This window comes from Pygocentrus nattereri, chromosome 8, assembly GCF_015220715.1.
Source record: "Pygocentrus nattereri isolate fPygNat1 chromosome 8, fPygNat1.pri, whole genome shotgun sequence".
NCBI lineage: Eukaryota > Metazoa > Chordata > Actinopteri > Characiformes > Serrasalmidae > Pygocentrus > Pygocentrus nattereri.
In genome coordinates, this window is record NC_051218.1 from 12,010,461 (window position 1) to 12,029,948 (window position 19,488).

General features: G+C 42.0%; 1 protein-coding gene across 2 annotated transcripts; it reads left to right on the forward strand.

The window, feature by feature from the left end:
• The first annotated feature begins 175 nt into the window (after positions 1–175).
• LOC108418404 (rab11 family-interacting protein 5) lies at positions 176–18,624 on the forward strand. 2 transcript variants are annotated; one of them, XM_017690142.2, is made up of 6 exons: positions 176–1,066; positions 7,909–8,414; positions 10,452–11,013; positions 11,984–14,485; positions 16,224–16,368; positions 17,888–18,624. In XM_017690142.2, exons 1-6 carry the CDS (start codon positions 681–683, stop codon positions 18,146–18,148), a joined length of 4,362 nt encoding a protein of 1,453 aa, XP_017545631.1. In that variant the 5' UTR covers positions 176–680; the 3' UTR covers positions 18,149–18,624. The 2 variants fall into 2 exon arrangements, with proteins under 2 accessions (XP_017545631.1, XP_017545632.1); XM_017690143.2 differs by lacking the exon at positions 11,984–14,485 and having other exon boundaries at positions 178–1,066.
• Positions 18,625–19,488: the final 864 nt, after the last annotated feature.

Genomic DNA, 19,488 nt, shown 5'->3' on the forward strand with positions numbered 1-19,488 from the left:
AGTTTACCAATAACAACGCAGGAGAGGCGGGACGTGTCGGAATACGGGTGGGGGAAAACCCAGTGAGTGCCGCACTGTTATCTGGGCATCGTTGCGGTCTCCTCGATATTTCCCACGAAACCTCCATAAACAAAGGTTAAAAATATTAAATATTTATTGAAATATTCAGAGTGTACCCTCATTTAACTGAACGACTAGTGTCCAGGGTAGTTTCTGCAGGCCTCTACAGGCTTGAGTTGGCTTCCCATTGGCCAGCTTTTCCCGTTCCACCTTAAATGCTGCAGCGCATGCATTCAGGCGTCCCAATGTAGCTGCTGCACCATTTAAGGTGGAACGGGAAAATCCGAGCAAGAAACTGGCGAATGGGAAGCCAACTCCTGCTTCGTCCTGCGGTCAGGAGAAGGGGAGGGGACGCGCACTGTGTTTGGATGCTGCAGGCTCAGCAGCGTCCACTTAGCGGTAAACCTGCTGTCGTTTTTGCTGGTATTTTCGGGAAAAATAACCCAATCTGGGCGCGTTTCTCTGACATTTTCTGCGCTGCTTGTCGCTGAGATCATGCGGAGATTCAAGCACACGTAGCGGGGGGAGTGCGTGCGCAGCTGTCCGTGATTTTTGGGCTTGTCTGCGGTGGCCAGAAATCTTTTTTCCCTTTCTGGGTGGGTTAGTGCACCGTATAAGGGATGCCTCTGATCAGCCTGGACGACGACGACCCGCGGTGGGTTCCTACGCACGTGAACGTGACCGTGATTCGCGCGCGGGGTCTGCGGACCAAGGGCAAGCAAGGCAGCCGGTACGTGTACACGGTCATCCAGGTGGGCAAGGAGAAGTACACCACGGGCCTGGTGGAGAAGGCCGTCGAGCCCGAATGGAATGAGGAATGCAGTTTCGAGCTGCTGCCCGGGCTGCTGGAGGACCCGGCGGCTCCGGTGGGCGCCTACCCGCCCGGGAGCAGCGACCTGGTCCTGACCGTCATGCACCGGGTCCTCATCGGACTGGACGTGTTCCTGGGCCAGGCCGTGGTCCCACTTGACAAAGCGTTTCGGGAAGGAGTTTGTCCCAGAAACGAGTAAGTTTCAGTTAGCATTGATGGAAGAAGTCAGTCCGCCTGCGTGTGGAGGGGTTTCCTCTCACTCTTATTCTTATATAAACACTAAGGCTCTCACTACGGCGGCCATTGTTGCTGTTTACAGTGCAGCAGTGGGCAGTGAGTGGTCAAGTTGTCAAAAACGTTCAAGGGTGATGAGGAGTGGAGGTTAGGTCATTGTAATTGTGTAGATATCAGTGGTTAGACTTTTTTCAGCATAATTAAAAATAAGTCATGGGAACGAGATTATTAAGTCTTAGCCACACCTTAGTAAAGCATGGTAACGAGATCCTAATGCATGGCCTTACTAAGTCGTGGCCATGCATTAGGATCTTGTTTCCACGTGTTACACATTTTTATTCGTATGGGATGCCATCAGCAGGACTCCGTAATTATGACAGTAGAACCAACTATGGGTTATTAGCACCAGCCGTCTATGAATATGGACAGTTTGAGAGTTGGTGTGTGACTCTCAGATATCAGGAGAATGAATGTATGGACAGTAGACATTTTTCTGTGATATAATATCAGTTAACAGGGTTAGGAAAGGGGTGGCCATTTAACAAGGGGGATAGTTGCTCTTGCAGACCCCTGCCAATCAAGCCTATCATCTTTGCGGGCTTAATAAGAAACTTCACCAATTGTTCAAAACATCTGTATAGTTACATTTTACAGATGCAATCAAAGTCAAAGTGGTTTGATATTAAATGTGCCATTCTAGAGAAATATACCAATTCAGATTTCTTTATAGTGGTGCTGATAGGAACCAGGAGTTAAAGTCTACACACAATGTAGCAGTTTTATTTATGAACCTACATATGTCTTCATATGAGTTTGCATATGAGTGTAATGCTGATTATGGTTAAATAGTCGTAAATCTGAAAAGAAGTTTCCTTATGTACTACTTTTGCCAAAATATGGCCTGCTTGTTTTTCTCTCTCATGAGTGTGTTAAAAAATATGTTTAGGCCAAGACCTTATTGCAAAACTGTCATTAAACTATGTCTCAGACATCAGTCGGTCATATTCACGACCATTTCATGTTTATAACAATTCTTGTGAGGGAGCTTTTAGAGACATTGAACTCTTTAGACGTCTGGTTCCTATCACCACCACTGTGAACAATTTTAATTCAGTACGTTTCTGTAGAACAGAGCATTATTTACACATTAACAATTTAATTATGCAGAAATGTTGAAAAACCCTCTTTGAGGGGAAACCCTCTTTAAGTACCACAACAAGTAGAATGTGCTGTCTGTGTGAGCAGCAAGTAAAGCAGCTCTATTTTTGCTTGTTGGTAGTGAAGTGAGGCATTTGACACAAGTGACTCAAATCCTCTGAGCTGATGATTAAGGGTGAAAATATGTGTACAGCTGTGTCAGGACACTAAATGAAAAGAAAACTCTTTGCTTACTGTTAATAAACTGGGTGATAACACATGAAAACATATGTACTAGGCCTGTCTCCATATCCTCATGCATTAACCCTTTAAAGTGCAGACTTGGTAATCAATAGACTTAGAGTAGTTATGGACTAAAACGTATTATTTGTTAACTCTGGGGATCCTGATATAGGCCTTTTCAGTTTAATAACGTTAATATATGACATAGATGTCAGAGATAGTAAGCCAGGCTTGTTTTGGTTGTAGAGATAATATACATAATATGTTTAATGTACATAATATGCTTTTCTGTGCATAATTAAAGAACACTGACCGACTGCATATTTTATTAAAATGAGAACAAGATTAGCGGCATGTCTGTGTCAAAATATCATGTTATGTAATACATACTATGCAAATGTCTTTAAGTATTATGATATATTTGCCAAATTGGCCACATCTATTTGGGTGAACGGGGTAGAGCAAAGCTCAGACTGCACTGGTGGTCAGCTGTGAGTGTGGTCGATCAGCTGGCGCAGTGCTCGCCTCAGCAGGGGGCAGTGCCAGTGTGTTCCAGGAGCATTACAGCATCAGGCTGTGACTAAGCAGCACGCACACACACCTTCCTGCAAGGAGGCAAATGTTAAATTAAGTTAGTCTGTTTATGTTTTCTCACAGTCCGTTTGTTCAATAGATGCAGATTTGAGCAGTTGTGGTTGGTCATTGTCATGCGAGTGTTGTTTTTCCCCTGTGTGGTGAAGACTGAGCTGTATTTAGGGAAATCCTTGGAAGCTGAAGAGGACACTGAGGCCTCTGGGCCAAAGCCTTTAAAAACAAAACGAGGGAGGAAGCCAGTGAGGCGGGCTTAGCAACAATAATATTGTCATTGTCATATTTAACTGCAGATGCTTTTCTTTTTCTCTGTTTCTCCTGGAGCCTGGACTAAAATCTGAGGGCCACTGGGATGTGTTTGTGGAGCAGCAAGTCCAGGCCTAACATTGGCAGTGATTGGATGGACGGTTTTGGACATGTCTGACCTTTTGTATGAGTTATTTTTCATGTTGTGATTTGTGCTATATAGAGCTATGCCACTTCGCCTATTGTGAAACTGCCTGCCGTGTTTACAAGGAAAATACAAGAATGCGTGAGGATTGATTCCAATACAGTTAGCTGGATCTGTCAGGGCCTGCACTGTTCCTGCCTGCCTCAGTCACGTGTGGAGGCACATGGGGACACACAGAGTCCCTCAAACAGTCAGCGGAGTGAGAATGAGGCAACCCTGAACACATCTGGCTTTAATTGTGCTCATAGCAGCGCACACCCCTCTTTTTTTCTGTCTTTTTCCTTTCTCTTGTTTCATAGTTTGTGTTGGCCCCCTTTGCACGTGTCTATGTTGTGCCCCCATGAGGTGCTGTGTGTGGGAGCGGAAATGGAGGAAATAGTTTGAACATTGCTCCTATCTCAAACAAAGGCGCTGTGCTGGATAAAGGCTGTATACCAGAGCACCCCACCCCATCCCTCCACCCCCTGCTGGCTCTTGGGCAGAAATGTGATTTATGTTTAGCTGCTATGAAAGGCTTCATGCTTCTCCTGCTGGGGAAACGCAACCAGTATGTCTAAGAGTAGATGGGAACAACCTTGCCACATGTATTGAGTCGGGGAGGTCACTGGCAGAGAGACAAATGATATATTTGTGCAGTCTATGGTGATGAGCAGTGGTGCAGGCAGTTTAATTGCACTAGGGCCTGTGGCATTGGGGACAAAGTGGTGACCAGGGACTAAGACCCCTAATATCTTTATTAGAGTGCTTGAAAAAGCGCTGTATTGTTATCTTTCATACTTCTTCTTATTCTTCTTCCACACTTTTCTGCTATTAATACCACCTGAACCGCTTAACGTACAGACTCCGTTCAAACTGCGTTTCGAAGGTCTCAGCGCTGTGACTTGTGCTGTGTATTTTTGGAGTCGATCGGATTGGTGGTTTTGAATAAAATTAAGTTTAAAGATTAAAAAGCTCCAATAAGAATGAATGGAGGAATGTTCAGAACTTCAGATTCCAGCTGATATCGATGATGTCACAGCAGGCCACTCAGTCTCACAGATACAGCTGATCACGAAGGGAATCTGCTTTAAAATCCTCAAACTTTTGCCTTGAAACAATTTCAGTTTTAAATGGTAGAGAAGTTTGTCCTTTCTAAAAAACTCAAAATATCTCACCATTTTATCAATTAGCTTTAGAGTTATGAGCATTTGTTTGGCACTAGGCACAGAAAACTGCCCCATTCACTCCCATGTAAATTTCTCAAAATCAGAATCTGCTTATTTCAGGATTTTCTCTGTGTTTAACTTGTCATAACTCAGACTGTACAGCATGAGAGACCTAGATGTGTTCAATTCAAAGTGGCAGTTAAGATCAATTAATCCACTAGCATAAGGAAGGGGAATATAAAAGAAAAGAAAATAACACATGATAGACCACAAAACTGTCACTAACAGATAAACAGAAATTTCGTCTTTGAGAAACAGGAGAAAATCAAGTTCCGCTGTCTATCCATCCTTTCACTGCGAGAAGACAGCACAGCACTATGGCTGTGTTTACATGCAAAGATTTTTGCCAATACTATTTAATACAATCGGATTACAGATTCATACTGAGGTGTTTATTCTCACTCTATTCAACAATCTGATGAAAATCTTCGTTTACATGCGCACTACAAGTAATCCGATACAAAATGACGTGCATGCGTAGAGCAGCACTGAGAGTGAACGTTACCATGACAGCGAACATCACGTGATGTCCAGTCAGTGTGAGGTGATGTTTCCAGTTGGTGCGCTTGAGTTTTTAATGGCTTTAAACTGATGTCAGACTCAGAAAAACGTCCTTCACATGAACTTATAAAGGAAGCCGTCGTGCTCTGAGACACATAAGCTGGCCGTCCGTCCCACCACCGTCTTTTAAAGCTCAGAGTATAAACCTCGTCTCCTCTGCAGACCCGTTTCTGCTCCGCCATGCTGAACGGTATAAACCTTTCGCGGTTCTTACACGTTCTGATTGGAGTGTAATCGGATTCAGGCGTTTACACGGATATTATTCATCTATTTAACGGGTTATTTAGAGGTTTACCCACCTCATTCAATCGGATAGAAATTGTATTCCGAATGGCCTCAATCGGATTAGTCTATTCCGATTGAGGTGTTTACATGGACGTATTAGAATAGAATAGAATAGAATAGAATTCAACTTTATTGTCATTGCGTATGTCGCAGGTACAAAGCAACGAAATGCAGTTTACATCCATCCAGAAGTGCTTAGCAGCAATATAAATATGTATGTTACAACGTACAGTAAGTATAGTATATATAGGTTAAAAAAATATGAGGGGGTATGAACATGAAGGGGGTTATACAGTTTATAAACAAGAATGTACAGATTATAAATATGAAGCGGTATAAAGTACTGTGAACAGGTTATAAATATGAAGGGAGATAAGTATGTACTTATGAACAGGTAGAGTATTTACACTTTATATACAATAATGGGCAGTATATACAGCAGATGTAAGTGCCGGTAAGTGGTGTTGAGTGGTGTGTAAGTCTGTGTGTTATTGGTGTGTGTTAGGGTACAGTCCATTGTTATTTGTTTAGATGTCAGGAGGCAGAGTTCAGGAGTGTGACAGCTGTTGGAAAGAAGCTGTTCCGGTACCTGGTGGTCTTAGTCCAGAGGCTCCTGTAGCGCCTCCCAGAGGGCAGGGGGGTGAAGAGTCTGTGTGCTGTGTGACTGGGTTCTTTGATGATTTTCCCAGCCCTCTTCAGACACCGCTTCCTGTAGATGTCCTCTATGGCAGGAAGCGGTGCACCGATGATGCGCTGGGCAGCTTTCACCACCCTCTGCAGCGCCTTCCAGTCTGAGGCAGAGCAGCACCCGTAACATACTGTGATGCAGTTGGTCAGGATGCTCTCAATGGTGCAGCGATAGAAGTTCACCAGGATGTCTGAGGACAGGTGGTTCATCCTCAGCCTCAGAAAGAAGAGGCGCTGGTGAGCCTTCTTTACCAGCTTGGAGCAGCTGGTCGTCCAGGTGAGATCCTTGGAGATGTGGACACCAAGGAACTTGAAGCTGTTCACACGCTCCACTGCCGTCCCCTTGATGTGGATGGGTGGATGTGGGTCAGCATTCCTTCTGAAGTCCACAATGAGCTCCTGAGTTTTCTCAGCGTTGAGCAGAAGGTTGTTTGTGTCGCACCACTCAGCCAGACGATCCACCTCCTCCCTATAGGCTGTCTCATCGTTGATTTTGATGAGGCCAAGCACCGTGATGTCATCTGCAAACTTAATGATGGTATTGGAACCATCGACAGGCTTGCAGTCATGGGTGAAGAGGGAGTAGAGGAAGGGACTCATCACACAGCCTTGTGGTACACCGGTGTTTATGGTGATGGTGGATGAGCAGTGGTTGTCCAACCGGACATGTTGGGGTCGGTTGGTCAGGAAGTCCAGTAACCAGTTGCACATGAGGGAACTAATACCCAAGTCTGTGAGTTTTGTGATGAGTTTTGAGGGGATGACTGTGTTGAATGCTGAACTGAAGTCTACGAACAGCATCCTGACGGAGGTATTTTTATTGTCCAGGTGTGAGAGGACAGTGTGCAGTGCTATGGAGACTGCATCTTCTGTGCTCCTGTTCTGGCGGTATGCAAATTGGTGGACGTCCAGGGTGGGGGGGAGACAGGATTTGAGCTGTGCTAGGACCAGCCGCTCAAAGCACTTTGTGATGATGGGGGTGCGGGCTACCGGGCGGTAGTCATTCAGTCGTGATGGTTTGGAATTTTTGGGTATCGGACGTATTCTATTCAGATTGAGCTTTTAGTTGGATTATTAACGGATTATCAGGCTGCATGTAAACGTGGTTTATGAGTCCAAAATCAACATCACTGAATGTGTTTGGGATTACTTGAATCATGAGGAGCAGGAAATGCAACCAAGACTGAACTTTAGAGATTGGAAAAATAGCCCTGCATATTTCTTTGAAAAACTGAAGGCAGGAAGGCAATGAAAGAATGAAAGCTGTTATAAAAGTAAAGGGTGGGCACTAAATACTGAAAAACGTAGAGGTAGTATATTTAGGCCAAGGCATCTGTGTAATTTTGCATTCTGCTCTTTTTTCCTGATGATGAAAAACTAATAATAATGGGTGACTTTTGCGCAGCTATGTACATAATTTCCGCATAAATGAATTAAATGTTATATCACTGCAATTCTGTCTTTTAGTTTGCTTTTGGCAGTAATTGTTTTGTTGCACTCTATTCCAATGGAATTGATCTGCACATTTGAATCATGTAAATTCAGTGTGCTATCTTGTTCTGTGTAAATCCCTATTAAGCCACTGGAGTGTACCAAAGTGTGTGCTCAGGCGTGTGTGTGTGTGTCCTCTGTCTGTGGTGCAGGTGGCTGAAGCTGCATTCCAAAGCAGGGAGAAAAGTGAAGGAGCGTGGAGAACTGCAGGTCACCGTCCAGTTCACTCGCAACAATATGACTGCCAGCATGTACGATCTGACCGTCAAGGACAAGCCTCGCTCGACCTTCGGCAAGCTAAAGGACCGCGTCACTGGCAAGAAGAGAGGAGATGTGGAGTCCTCCTCAGCCATTCTGCCTGGCCGCTACGCAGCCCTGTCCAGTTCAGCCGGTCAGTCTCTGCAGGAGAACGGCAGTGGGGGGAGCCCTGGGATGGAGGAGTGCGGAGATGAACGGCGGAGCAAAGTGAAGGATTTCTTCCTGAAGGGAAAGCTACGGAAGAACTCAGACACGCGCTCCTGCTCATCTCTGGCCTCAGAGAGCAGCATGGCCTCCTCAGCTGGGGATCCGTTTGTTCCTATAGAGCTGTGCAGCACACCCATCTACAGCAGCAAAGTCATGGAGCCCTTCCGTGCTGATTCAGAGGGAGGAGTAAAAGGTAAGCAGTAGGAGAGCAGCACTATGGACGCTTTCTGAACTGACAGCAATAGCCAATAATTAATACTTGTTCTGGCTGATATCAATTCCAGTAACTGATCATTTTAACCAAAAAGTGCTGGGACAGAGCAAGAAAGAAAGCTTGGATTAGGAGCACCTACAGACATTAGATAAAGCCTGTTGTAACCAAATTATGAATGTAAGCTCTAGGGATGTAACAATTCTGAAACCGAGACTGAAACCACAATACAAACATAAACGTCACAGCCAAAATCCCAGTCCACTGCCACTGCATTCAGAGATGTTTTTTCACAATTTATTTATTTATTTATTTTTTGTTAACTAAGACTGGTCTTAAGAGATTTTATGTATTTATTTGTGTTTGTTTACATAGTTTATTTATGTGGGGTTAACCTACCATGTTCTTGAGTGTTCTTAGTGTTACAAATTACTGGTAAAACCCAGAAACTCTTCCTCATTCTTTCTTTCTTATCCCCCCCCCCCCCCCCCCCCCCCCCCAAAAAAAAAACAAACAAACAAGGTATGAACCGAACTGTGGCTCACAAATTGATGTCCTGAGCCAACTGAGTTGTCACTCTCTTAATTAGCAAGTGATGTTATATTGCTAAATACAGAAAAATCTAAATGTAAGCAAAGTGATACTGTATTGCTTCTTGTTAAAAACATATAAACATTATAAACATGATATTTTATTACTATCTGTGTAAAAAAAACACATACACACAGTGGTATTTTATGAATGCCTGTGTAAAAATATGTTTTTTGTACACAGGTAGTAATAAAGGTTTTAATATTAAGTATGTGCTGTTTTGTATGGTGGTGTGCTACAGGTATTACTAACATTCCATGCTTTATGTTATGTTGGAACAGCTTCACAGCTTTTGGTAAAGTTTGTTATCCTGACAGTAAGTCAGCATCGTTATGTTGAAAGTTTTTTGTTTTGACCTCAGTTGATTTCGTTTAGTGTAAATATTGCGCACATATGTTGCTATTACAAAAAATCGAAACGTTTTTGTCATTATATTTTTAGAAAGGCCTATTTTTAAGTGTTAATTTTTAATGCAGTATTATGATAATAACTTAAACCTTGGTTAATGGTTGGGTATTTATTGTGATAGCAAAAAAATATACTACAGGCTCATGACTAGTTGCAAACCCCTTTCCATTTGTCCATTTTATTACAGTATGTAAAACATTTCATTTTTGTTCACTGCCCACGCACAAATGTGCAGCCCTCTGTCAATCTGTATAAAGTTACATGCTCGCCAACCTGAATGTCTAAAATAGCATTTTAGTTCTAATACATTCACTTAAACTAGGGAAAGGTTTGTTAATTAGCTTGTTTGTTGGTCGAGACATGTTAAAGTGCCAGAGTTAGAAAACACCCACTGCTCTGCCCAGCTTTAGCTGTGCCAACAGATGCTATTTCCCTCCTGAAATTCATTCAAGCCAACCACCAACAGCACAAAAAAACTGTTTTTGTTGTAGAGGAAAAAAAAAACAGAAAGTGAAACAGAACATGCATGAAGTTTGTGGTGGACAAAACTCTTGCAAACTCATCATTATGGTTTTCATCACATGATACAAAAGTGCTATTTAAAATTTGTAAGTATTGTCCATTGACAGAAATATTATAGTTCAAAAAACTTAATTTTTTCTGTTTTTATTGTTATGTTTTTCCCTTTCAGTTTAATTTGATTTAGTTTTATTTATTTTAGTTTTGTACTATGTGACTTCTGTTCACATTGCAGCCGCTTTCCATATCATTACATTGTTTCACTGCTAGTTTTGGATTGCTAGTTTGCTAGTTTTCATTAATGACGATAACTTTGTTAACAAGGTGTAAAGGTTTGCCTAATGCACACATTCATTCAGTCACCATTGTAATTTTATAGTTTGCTGTCATTTGTCAGTTTGTTGTCATTTCGTCTGCACTGCTTGCTTCAGTGTTTATTTGCCCAGTGTGTTGACTTTCTCTCTGGCTTGTGGATTCTCTGTTTGTCCATGTCTCCTGAAGTGATGACCCACAAGCGTGCATACAGCGATGAAGCCAGTAAAGTCACTGCCTTGCGGCCCTGCCCGGCTGTGGAGAATCTGCAAGGCCAGAACACGCTGCTCTCTAAGTCCACCCTCTGCATCAATGGCAGCCATATCTACTCTTCTGAGCCCGCCTGTTCCAAAGGCCCTGGCGGTGTGCCGGTCAAGCGTAGCCTTCTGGAGAAATGCTCTCCGCTCTCACGCTCGCTGCAGAACCTCACCCGCCGCAGTGAGGACCCCCAGAAGGCTGAGGGGAGGCGCTGGTCCATTGACAAGAGCAAGAAGGAGGGTGAGTCTGAGGGCTCTGTGGCCCAAGATCAAGGAGCCGCTACATCAGAGGGAAAACCAATCCAAGCCACTGCCCCACTAGTGGTGGCTGCTGGCGGTACAGAGGGGTCAGATAAGGGGAAGAAGCTGCGGAAGACTCTTTTCTCCAGTGGGAGGAGTGACTCTCTCCCAGCAAAGCCTGAGCAAGCTGCCGCCCCTCAGGAGAGACGTTCGCGTGGTTGGTTCAGCTCCAGCGATGCCCAGAACAAGCCAAGGTGAGTGACCATGTTTAAAGTCCTTTGAACTCTGCCTATTGTTCTGTCATTAACGATAAGGCTTATTATCTGATAATTACCATTAATTGTTCCATAATTATTGTGAGACTAAGACGTAGACGTGAAAGTGACGAATTGAAATCTGTGCCCACGTACAGGCTTTTAGGAGTCCAGAAATAATAGATTCCATCAGAACTTGGTTGCACAAAAATCGCTGTTCCCTATAGTGTTTCTGTGTGTTAGTGTTTGTGTAGGATTACAACTTGATTTTAAAGGCCATAGGAATATTATAATCCTGCTAAAGTCTTTTTGCTGCTTCAGCAGTTTAGAGTGTTTTACTCATCTTTAGCATTGCAAGCTGGTAAACTTCTCCAGTCACGTGCAGAAGAAAGGCTCCATTATATTGCATTATTTTGATACATTCTATTATACATTGTTATTGTTTTCTATATGCACTTAAATAAATAGTTCATTCTTCATTTGGTTATTATATCATTTATTTTAATTTAAAAACATTTGTTTTTTGTAAGTTTTGGTTTTATTTTGCTGTTTCTTTTGTGTAGCAGCATGTTTTCTGGAGACTGGACACATTTCTACTGTTTTGTTATAGCTCACTCCTCCATCTCATGTGTAGCAATCAGTGAATTTACAAAACTTTTTCAGTCAGGATTTCCACTGTGCTGTAGTCAACATTTTCTGTGAAAGCAATGGAAACTTCTCATGCATTCTGTTTTTTGCTATCTTGTAGTATTGTAGTATTGGTTCATTAATTCACATGATAAAACATTACTAGAATCCAATGAACATGTCATGTGTGAAACATTAACCATATAAAATCTAAATCCTGTGTTTTTCTTGAGTGAAGACACGTTTATCTTATAGAGAACACTATTAATAAACCCTGTAGTGGGCTATAGCAGGGGTTATGGCCCATAGATATGACTAAGAGGACTACTTCTTCCCTCCACAGGCTGGGAGTCACTCCTAAAGTAGAAAGCAGCTCAGACCCGTCCTCCCCCCTCCCTCCCTGCTTCCCCAGCACACCACCAGGCTCTCTCCCCCTTGATTCTTCTACCGGCTATGTGTCGCCCCCTAGTGTCAGCCATCACACTAACCCATTCACCCACCCCTCACCTCCAACCACCTCCATCTCTTCCTCCAACCCTTTCCTCACACGGCTGCAGAGGAACCCCTTTTTTGAGGAGCTCATAGCCGAGGAGGCTTTGAAATCTCCTACTGAAATGTCCTGCTATCCTAAATTTCCCCACGATCATAACCCAGCATTCTTGGCCAGTGATGGCACACCAAGCAGAATAGCATCCATAAAGCGAGAGAGGCCTCGGAGTGTAGCCAGGCAGAGGTCCCTCCCTGCCTTAATGCCTGGAACACGAGATACAGTCACTGTGAATGATAATAACAGTAACACTAATTCAGGCCGCCCTTTATCAGAGACTGGAGTGGTATTGGATGATTTTGAGGCCTTTGCCACTAGCCGTCTAAAATCGCCAGTGGGGACTCCTACTAGACCACCCTCAGTCCCAATCCCATCCTCAAGACATCATAGCCCAATGGAACACCATACTTTTCAACCAAACAATGGTATTGTGGTTGACCAAGTTAACCAGGGAATCCCCGGGAATTGGGACTTGCCTCCTTTACCTCCAAGGAAGCCCACAGGAATCCCATTTCCAGTGCGACAGAGGTGCTTAGAGAGCTGGCTAGACCGAGGTCAAGAGCTTGCTGTCCAAAAAGAGGCAAGTGTGCTCTTCCAGACGGACTTAGCCTCGCTACAGCATGTTAGAGAGACTAACGGCCAAGTCTCCCCTTTAGATAAAGAGTCGTTTATGTTGTTCCACTGTGCTGCTCTGGAGCAGAATATTAATGCGTATCCACTGTCACATACTCCTCAAATGCCAGCGAATGGAAATCTCAACCTTTTAGAGGTAGGAGATGGGAGAGTTTTGGCTGAGAGAGGCCTCAGTCCTAATCTGACAGGAAACCATGGTAGTGATCCTATTCGGATCAGCATTGTGCCTGGCCTTCCTGAGAATGGTATAGTAAACACAAGTCAAAACTGCATGTATGGAAATGTACAGGAAACCTCTCTTTATACTGAAAATGATCACACTGTGCAAAATACGACAAATTGCCTCTCAGACTGGGACACAACTGTGAGTGAGTCACTATGCAGTTCATTTCAGACTCTACCAAAGCCTACTGAGTCCTCCTGTGAAGTGAACTCAATGCCAAAGACAGTTTCTTATCCACCAAATGAGAACATCACCGCCAATGGAGACGTCATTGCGCAGATGCTCCCTGCTCGAGACTCCAATAATAATATGAATGATACTTCACAGTTTGCTTTCATTGACTCTGACAACTCGCTTACAGATGGCACTTTTGATAACAACAAAGACAACAACACAACATCAACACAACACAAAGATGCTTCAGCCTATGACCCCTCTGGAAAAGTACTCATAACATGCAGGTCTTCCCCAGGAATCTCTGAAGATTTGATAGATAAAATGGCTACAGAACTCGAGATGTTTTCCCCAAAGAAGACTTCAGAGACTGACAATGTTCATAAAGACATTACATCACAACAGGCCCCCATTGCAGCTGGAGCATCCAACAATAACCATTTGAAAGCTTTGTTTTTTAAAGGACCTTGTGACAGCTTAGAAGGATACTCCACCATGACCCAACCCAGAGAGTGTGTGAGTGATCAAAACCATGTTTCTTCAGCGGTTCTTTCTAAACAGCCTCCTTTGCAGTCAAATCCAAGAGCTGAATCAGAGGGCTTTTTTTACAAAGACAGCTTTGTGGCTCCACTAGCTGCCTCTGTCCTCAACAGCGATGACGGCAACACAACGACACAACTCAAACCTGAGGCAGCGGAGGACAATGCAGGCTTAGATGCTGCATGCAAGGGTGTAAGCTGTCTGACTTATGATGAGCTTAAGACCGAAAACACTGAACTCGAGGCGCAGGAAAAGAACTGTGAGGTTCCTGTTTCCAAGATCGGGAAGTCATGTTTCAATAACACAAATAGCACCAGTTTTGAGGAGTTACATGCGCAAGTAGCACCAAGAGGCTATAGAAGTCCCTCCAAAACTGAAGTAAGATCTGCACGCCTCAGAACGTCCACCACAAACCTGTCCAAAGCTGACTCCAGTACATTCCAATCCACAGCTAGTGCTGACATAAAATCAGCCAAAGCATTGCATGATTCTGCTTCTACATTCCTGTGTCTCTCTGAGTCCAACACTGTTCCTAACTCTGTTCATGACCTTGACTCTGACTTGACCTCCCTCACATATACCCCAACCTTGAGGCCCGGCTTGGGAAGCTCTCTGGCCGCGGCCCCCTCCACCACCTCCACAGATCAACCCCAGGTCGCTGCACGGCACACACTTTCCCCCGAGGAGGCACAGCCAACTAGCAGCCCCCCTCCCCCTGAGGAGAGCAGGTGAGAGCCTCAGTGCCTCCAAGAGTAAGGGTGGGAGAGAAAATCAGCACATCATAGTATTGTGTTAAGACCAAAGTGTCAATATTTAATTTTTGCAAAAAAATGTAATTTTTGCTTAAAAAATAAAGCACATTGATGTTAATACTGTTAAAAGTAGTAATGATAGTAATAGGATAGTAATAAAAAATTATAAATTTCATGTGTGCAGTGCCTTATTCGAGCGAAAGACACTTCACATCAGTAATATATTATTAAGTTGACACTAAAAAAGATCATTTTAAAAACATAAACAATCAAAAATTAGTTCACAAAACAAAACGTATGTACTACTCCACAAAATAACCCTAAAAGTGTTATCTTTCTGGTAAGTCCAAGGCTGCTGACAGTGCTGTGTAGTAGATTAAATCTTTGCATTGAATATGGCACGCAGAGAATAGATTACAGCAGTTTAATTCCTCATCCAGACAGGAATACTGCTGGTATACCTTTTGGGATAGACTGATACCAGTACATTCTACTGCTATTGTAAATTTCTTTGGAAAAAATGACATGCTAAAAGTAAAGGGAGCAAGTTTAATTGTTGAATTATATAAAAAAATATTGAAGTAAAATAAACTTTGAAACTTTATTAGACAAAATAGAAAATATTCTTTAGGAGGCAAAAACATCACGATATGTATATTTATATGTCTATCTGTGTCTATATATACAGTAAATATAGACACATATGTGTGTATCACAGGATATGTTATCTTTAAATTTTGTGATACAATTGTGGGTAACATGATAACATTGCACTTAGGGTCATATAGTGATACCCACCCTAATCCAAGACTACATTCACACCTGTTTTCCTCCATCACCTGAGGAATGCACTTCAGTCTGGTAGCCAGGTGCAGATGGACAGGGTCACACATGTGCCTGTCTATATTGTGCTAGCCAAGAATTAGCTTTTGCTTTATCCGTTTTGGCCATTTATTGGTCTGTTCTTTTCTGGTCCATCTCCTGTTACAGTGCTATGTTCAGCTTTGCTCATGTGATGCTGTTTCCTTTGCAGTTTTTCTCTTTCCTTTGATTCTTCTTTTTTCACTCTTTTGTTTTGTGCTTCTTGTGCATCTGTTTTGTTGCAGGATAAAACATTTCATGTATTACTCCTCAAAACAGAATAGTCTAGCTTGACCTAAGAGAGTAATTAGTTGAAATATTAAATGTGCTGTTCAGTGTTAATTACAGTGATTTTTTAATGATGTGTCTGGATTGAAAACCTTGTTTTCACTTACATTACAACCCAATTCACACATAACCATTGAAATCAGGTCGAGCCAGAGTTGCATGATAAGGACAAAACATATATGGTGACTATATTAGTACATAGCATACTGTAAAATGCCCTAAAATGCATTGAAACACACTGGATAGGCTGTGATGCTGACATGATTAATATTAGTTTTTTTTATAATATCTTATAGTTTCATATTATGTGTATTAAGTATTATAATAGTCATATTATTATCAGCAGTCCAAATATCAGGCATTGTGAGGCCAAACTCTTCATAAAATTATCAAACAGATCTCATCAAAACAGGCTCTTTTCTATTACTGCATTTGAGTCTTGCATGTTTTCTGTTTCCTGCTTAAATCTATAATATAACTCTGTTACTTCTGCTGCCTTCAGGTGAATACGGGCACTCTGGCATTTTAAGTACTTGATTTTGAAGTGTTCTTGCTGTCCATGCAGTCCTCACCCAGTGAAGCCCCTGACCAACACAGCAGCACAGGGAGAGAAGAAATCAGAGGGGCGCTCAGTGCTGGAGAAACTGCGCTCCTCCATCCACCCAGGACGCTCCAGTCAGCAGAGCACAGCTGAGCCAGAGAAAGCACAGGTACTGCAGGCTGCTCACTGAAAGAGCCAGACTAGAGCTGCTCCAGAACCTCTCCCACTGTAGCTTCAACCTGACTGGCTGAGAGTCTAAAGTAGCTAGTGGACAGTTGAGCTGAAAGGCTATGTATGAGGTTTATAGAGGATGGACATTGACCATTAACACTGATGGCCAACATCTGAGCGCATGGTCCTAGTTTGTAGTCCAAGTCAAAGATGACTTTAGAAAATGAATGAGCTTTCTTTCAGCATATCAGTAAATTGAATGTTAAATTGACCCTAAGTCTTTAGTTATTGTCATTTATATTATAATTAACCATCTATTCTGATTTTCAGAGACATTATAAATACTGACTTGTTTTATTTTTGGTGCTAACATGGCTGCTGTTGTTTGGGTTCAGAGGAAGAGAAATTAGAGTTTTATAAGCATGTTTATTTATTTACAAAGGGAAAAAAACATTTCTGAGTGACTGCCATGTTATATCTTATTAAAGATATTAAATATTAAAGTTTTAGAAGAACGATGTTTTAAAATTTCTTGATAAGGTGTACATACTGGACATTTCATTAAGTATTCCTACCTTCTACATATCTACACTCATTGTCCACTTTTTAGCTCCACTTACTATATAGGTGCACTTTGTAGTTCTACAATTACAGACTATAGTCCATCTGTTTCTCTGCATATTTTGTTAGCCCCCTTTTACCCTGTTCTTCATTGAGTAGGTACTGTTTGGGTGGTGGATCATTCTCAGCACTGCAGTAACACTGATGGTGTGTTAGTGTGTGTAGTGTGTTAGTGTGTGTTGTGCTGGTACAAGTGGATCAGACGCAGCAGTGCTGCTGGAGTTTTTAAACACTGTGTCCACTCACTGTCCACTCTATTAAATGCACCTACCTTGTTGAACCACCTTGTAGATGTAAAGTCATGTGCAGCTCAAGTTTGTGTTGGTCATCCTCTAGTCCTTCATTGGTGGTCACAGGACGCAGCTGTTGGCTGGGCTATTTTTGATTGGTGAACTTTTCTCAGTCTTGCAGTGACACTGAGGTGTTTAAAAACTTCAGCAGAACTGCTGTGTCTGATCCACTCAGACCAGCGCAACACACACTAACACACGACCACCATGTGTATATATATATATATATATATATATATATATATATATATATATATATATATATATATATATATATATATATATATATATATATGCAATCTGTTCATTACTAAAGCTATGTGGTTACTTTATTCATGCACAATTTCCATCATATAACTAACATTATACAGTTCTCAAATAACCTGGATGCATGCAGTGATATGAAACAGATTTTACAATACTATGCAGTATAAATCTTTCCAGGCACTGAGCAAAAGGACACAAAGCAGGAACAGAGCCGGTCACCCACACTAAAAATAACATGGAAAAGGTTCACTTACGCCCTGAATAGGATATAGGTTATAGAACAACTTCCTTATTTTATTCCACTTCTAAAAGGTCTGTGTGTCTCTCCCTTTGGAGCAGGTGTATATGTCCGAGGCTCGTGCTCATTACCAGACACTGACCAACATGGAGCTGATCGCTCTGCTGCTGCAGCAGGAAGTTGACGCAGAGCAACAGCGGGAGGAGTCAGAGCTGCAGGCTACGCTGCTGGAGAAGCGCGAGGCCGAGCTGAAAAAGCTAAAGGTCCAGGTTCGGGATCTGGAGGACTATATCGATAAGCTGCTAGTGCGCATCATGGAGCAAACTCCCACCCTGCTGCAGGTACGCGGCCGGCCCAAGTGACACATACGCTTCAGCGGACACTACATATCCCTACGTAATCCTCAACACAGTCACTTTACTGCCCTGTCCACCAAGACACAGTTAAAGGAATGCTCACGTTGGTTGAGCATTGCTTTAAACTTAACATGCATGATGCTGGTCCAGAGTCATTAGAAGCTTATTCTAGCAGCAGCTTTTCATGTCTAATGCAAGAAAAAGAACAGTCCTGCACATTTATGTTGCAGCTGTAGACTGCATTGCTGTAAGGCTTTTTTTATTTACACTGGGAACTGCATAGGGAGGATGCCACAAATATTGAGACAGTATTTTTCCTAAGGAGTGTTGCCTACATGTCAGGATGTAGAATTCCACAGTATAACCTTTAAAAATGTCTCATGTCACAGATGCACATCAAACACTGCCTACAGAGACAAATATCTTTTATTGTTATGATGCACATGTAATAAAGGATTAACTGAATAAAGTGATGAAAAGTAGCATTTTACTTGAATTCCTACATAACATTGACATACCCATGCCACAAACATGTCATGGCAGATATCATGTGCTACCATGTGCTACCAGATTTTGTTTAGTAATATAGCAGTGTCATGTTACTATAACTAGTAATTGCCATAACAACTTGGGTCACATGCTGATTTTTGAACAATGGTAATGGTAACAAGACACTGTTTACTGGACATAGTCTGTCATGACAGCTTGTGACAGCATATGTCTGTCATGACATGTTTATGGTATGGTCATGTGAATGTTATACAGTCATATACAAGAGTTTGGGTGCCTCAGGTCAGATTATATGTTTTGTTTTTTTCTGGCTGAGTATTCAACAAAACATGTTTGACCAGAGTTCAAACATTTCAATATGAATGTACAGAGATCAAGTAAAGTGTTGCCACTGTGTGTGTATATATATATATATATATATATATATATATATATATATATATATATATATATATATATATATATATATATATATATATATATATATATATATATACACACACACACACACACACCACACATGCACACATACACATCACTGTTGTCAGAGGAAAACCTCATATCTCAAAAAAGGTCATTTTACAGGAGGAGAAACAAACCTTCTTTACTTTTAATGTAAGTCAACCAAACTTTTTTCCATTTTTTAGGTCATTTCTTTTAGAAATTTCTTGTAGGTAATTTTCTTCTAGAAATTTACATACAATGTAAAGGGTAACATGCATTTCCAAATTATGTCAACTGAAAAATGTCCAAAATGGTGATGCGAGGTTTTCTTCCGACAACAGCAAGATATAAATAAAGATCTTTATCAATCTCTTCCGATTTCTTACAGAGTT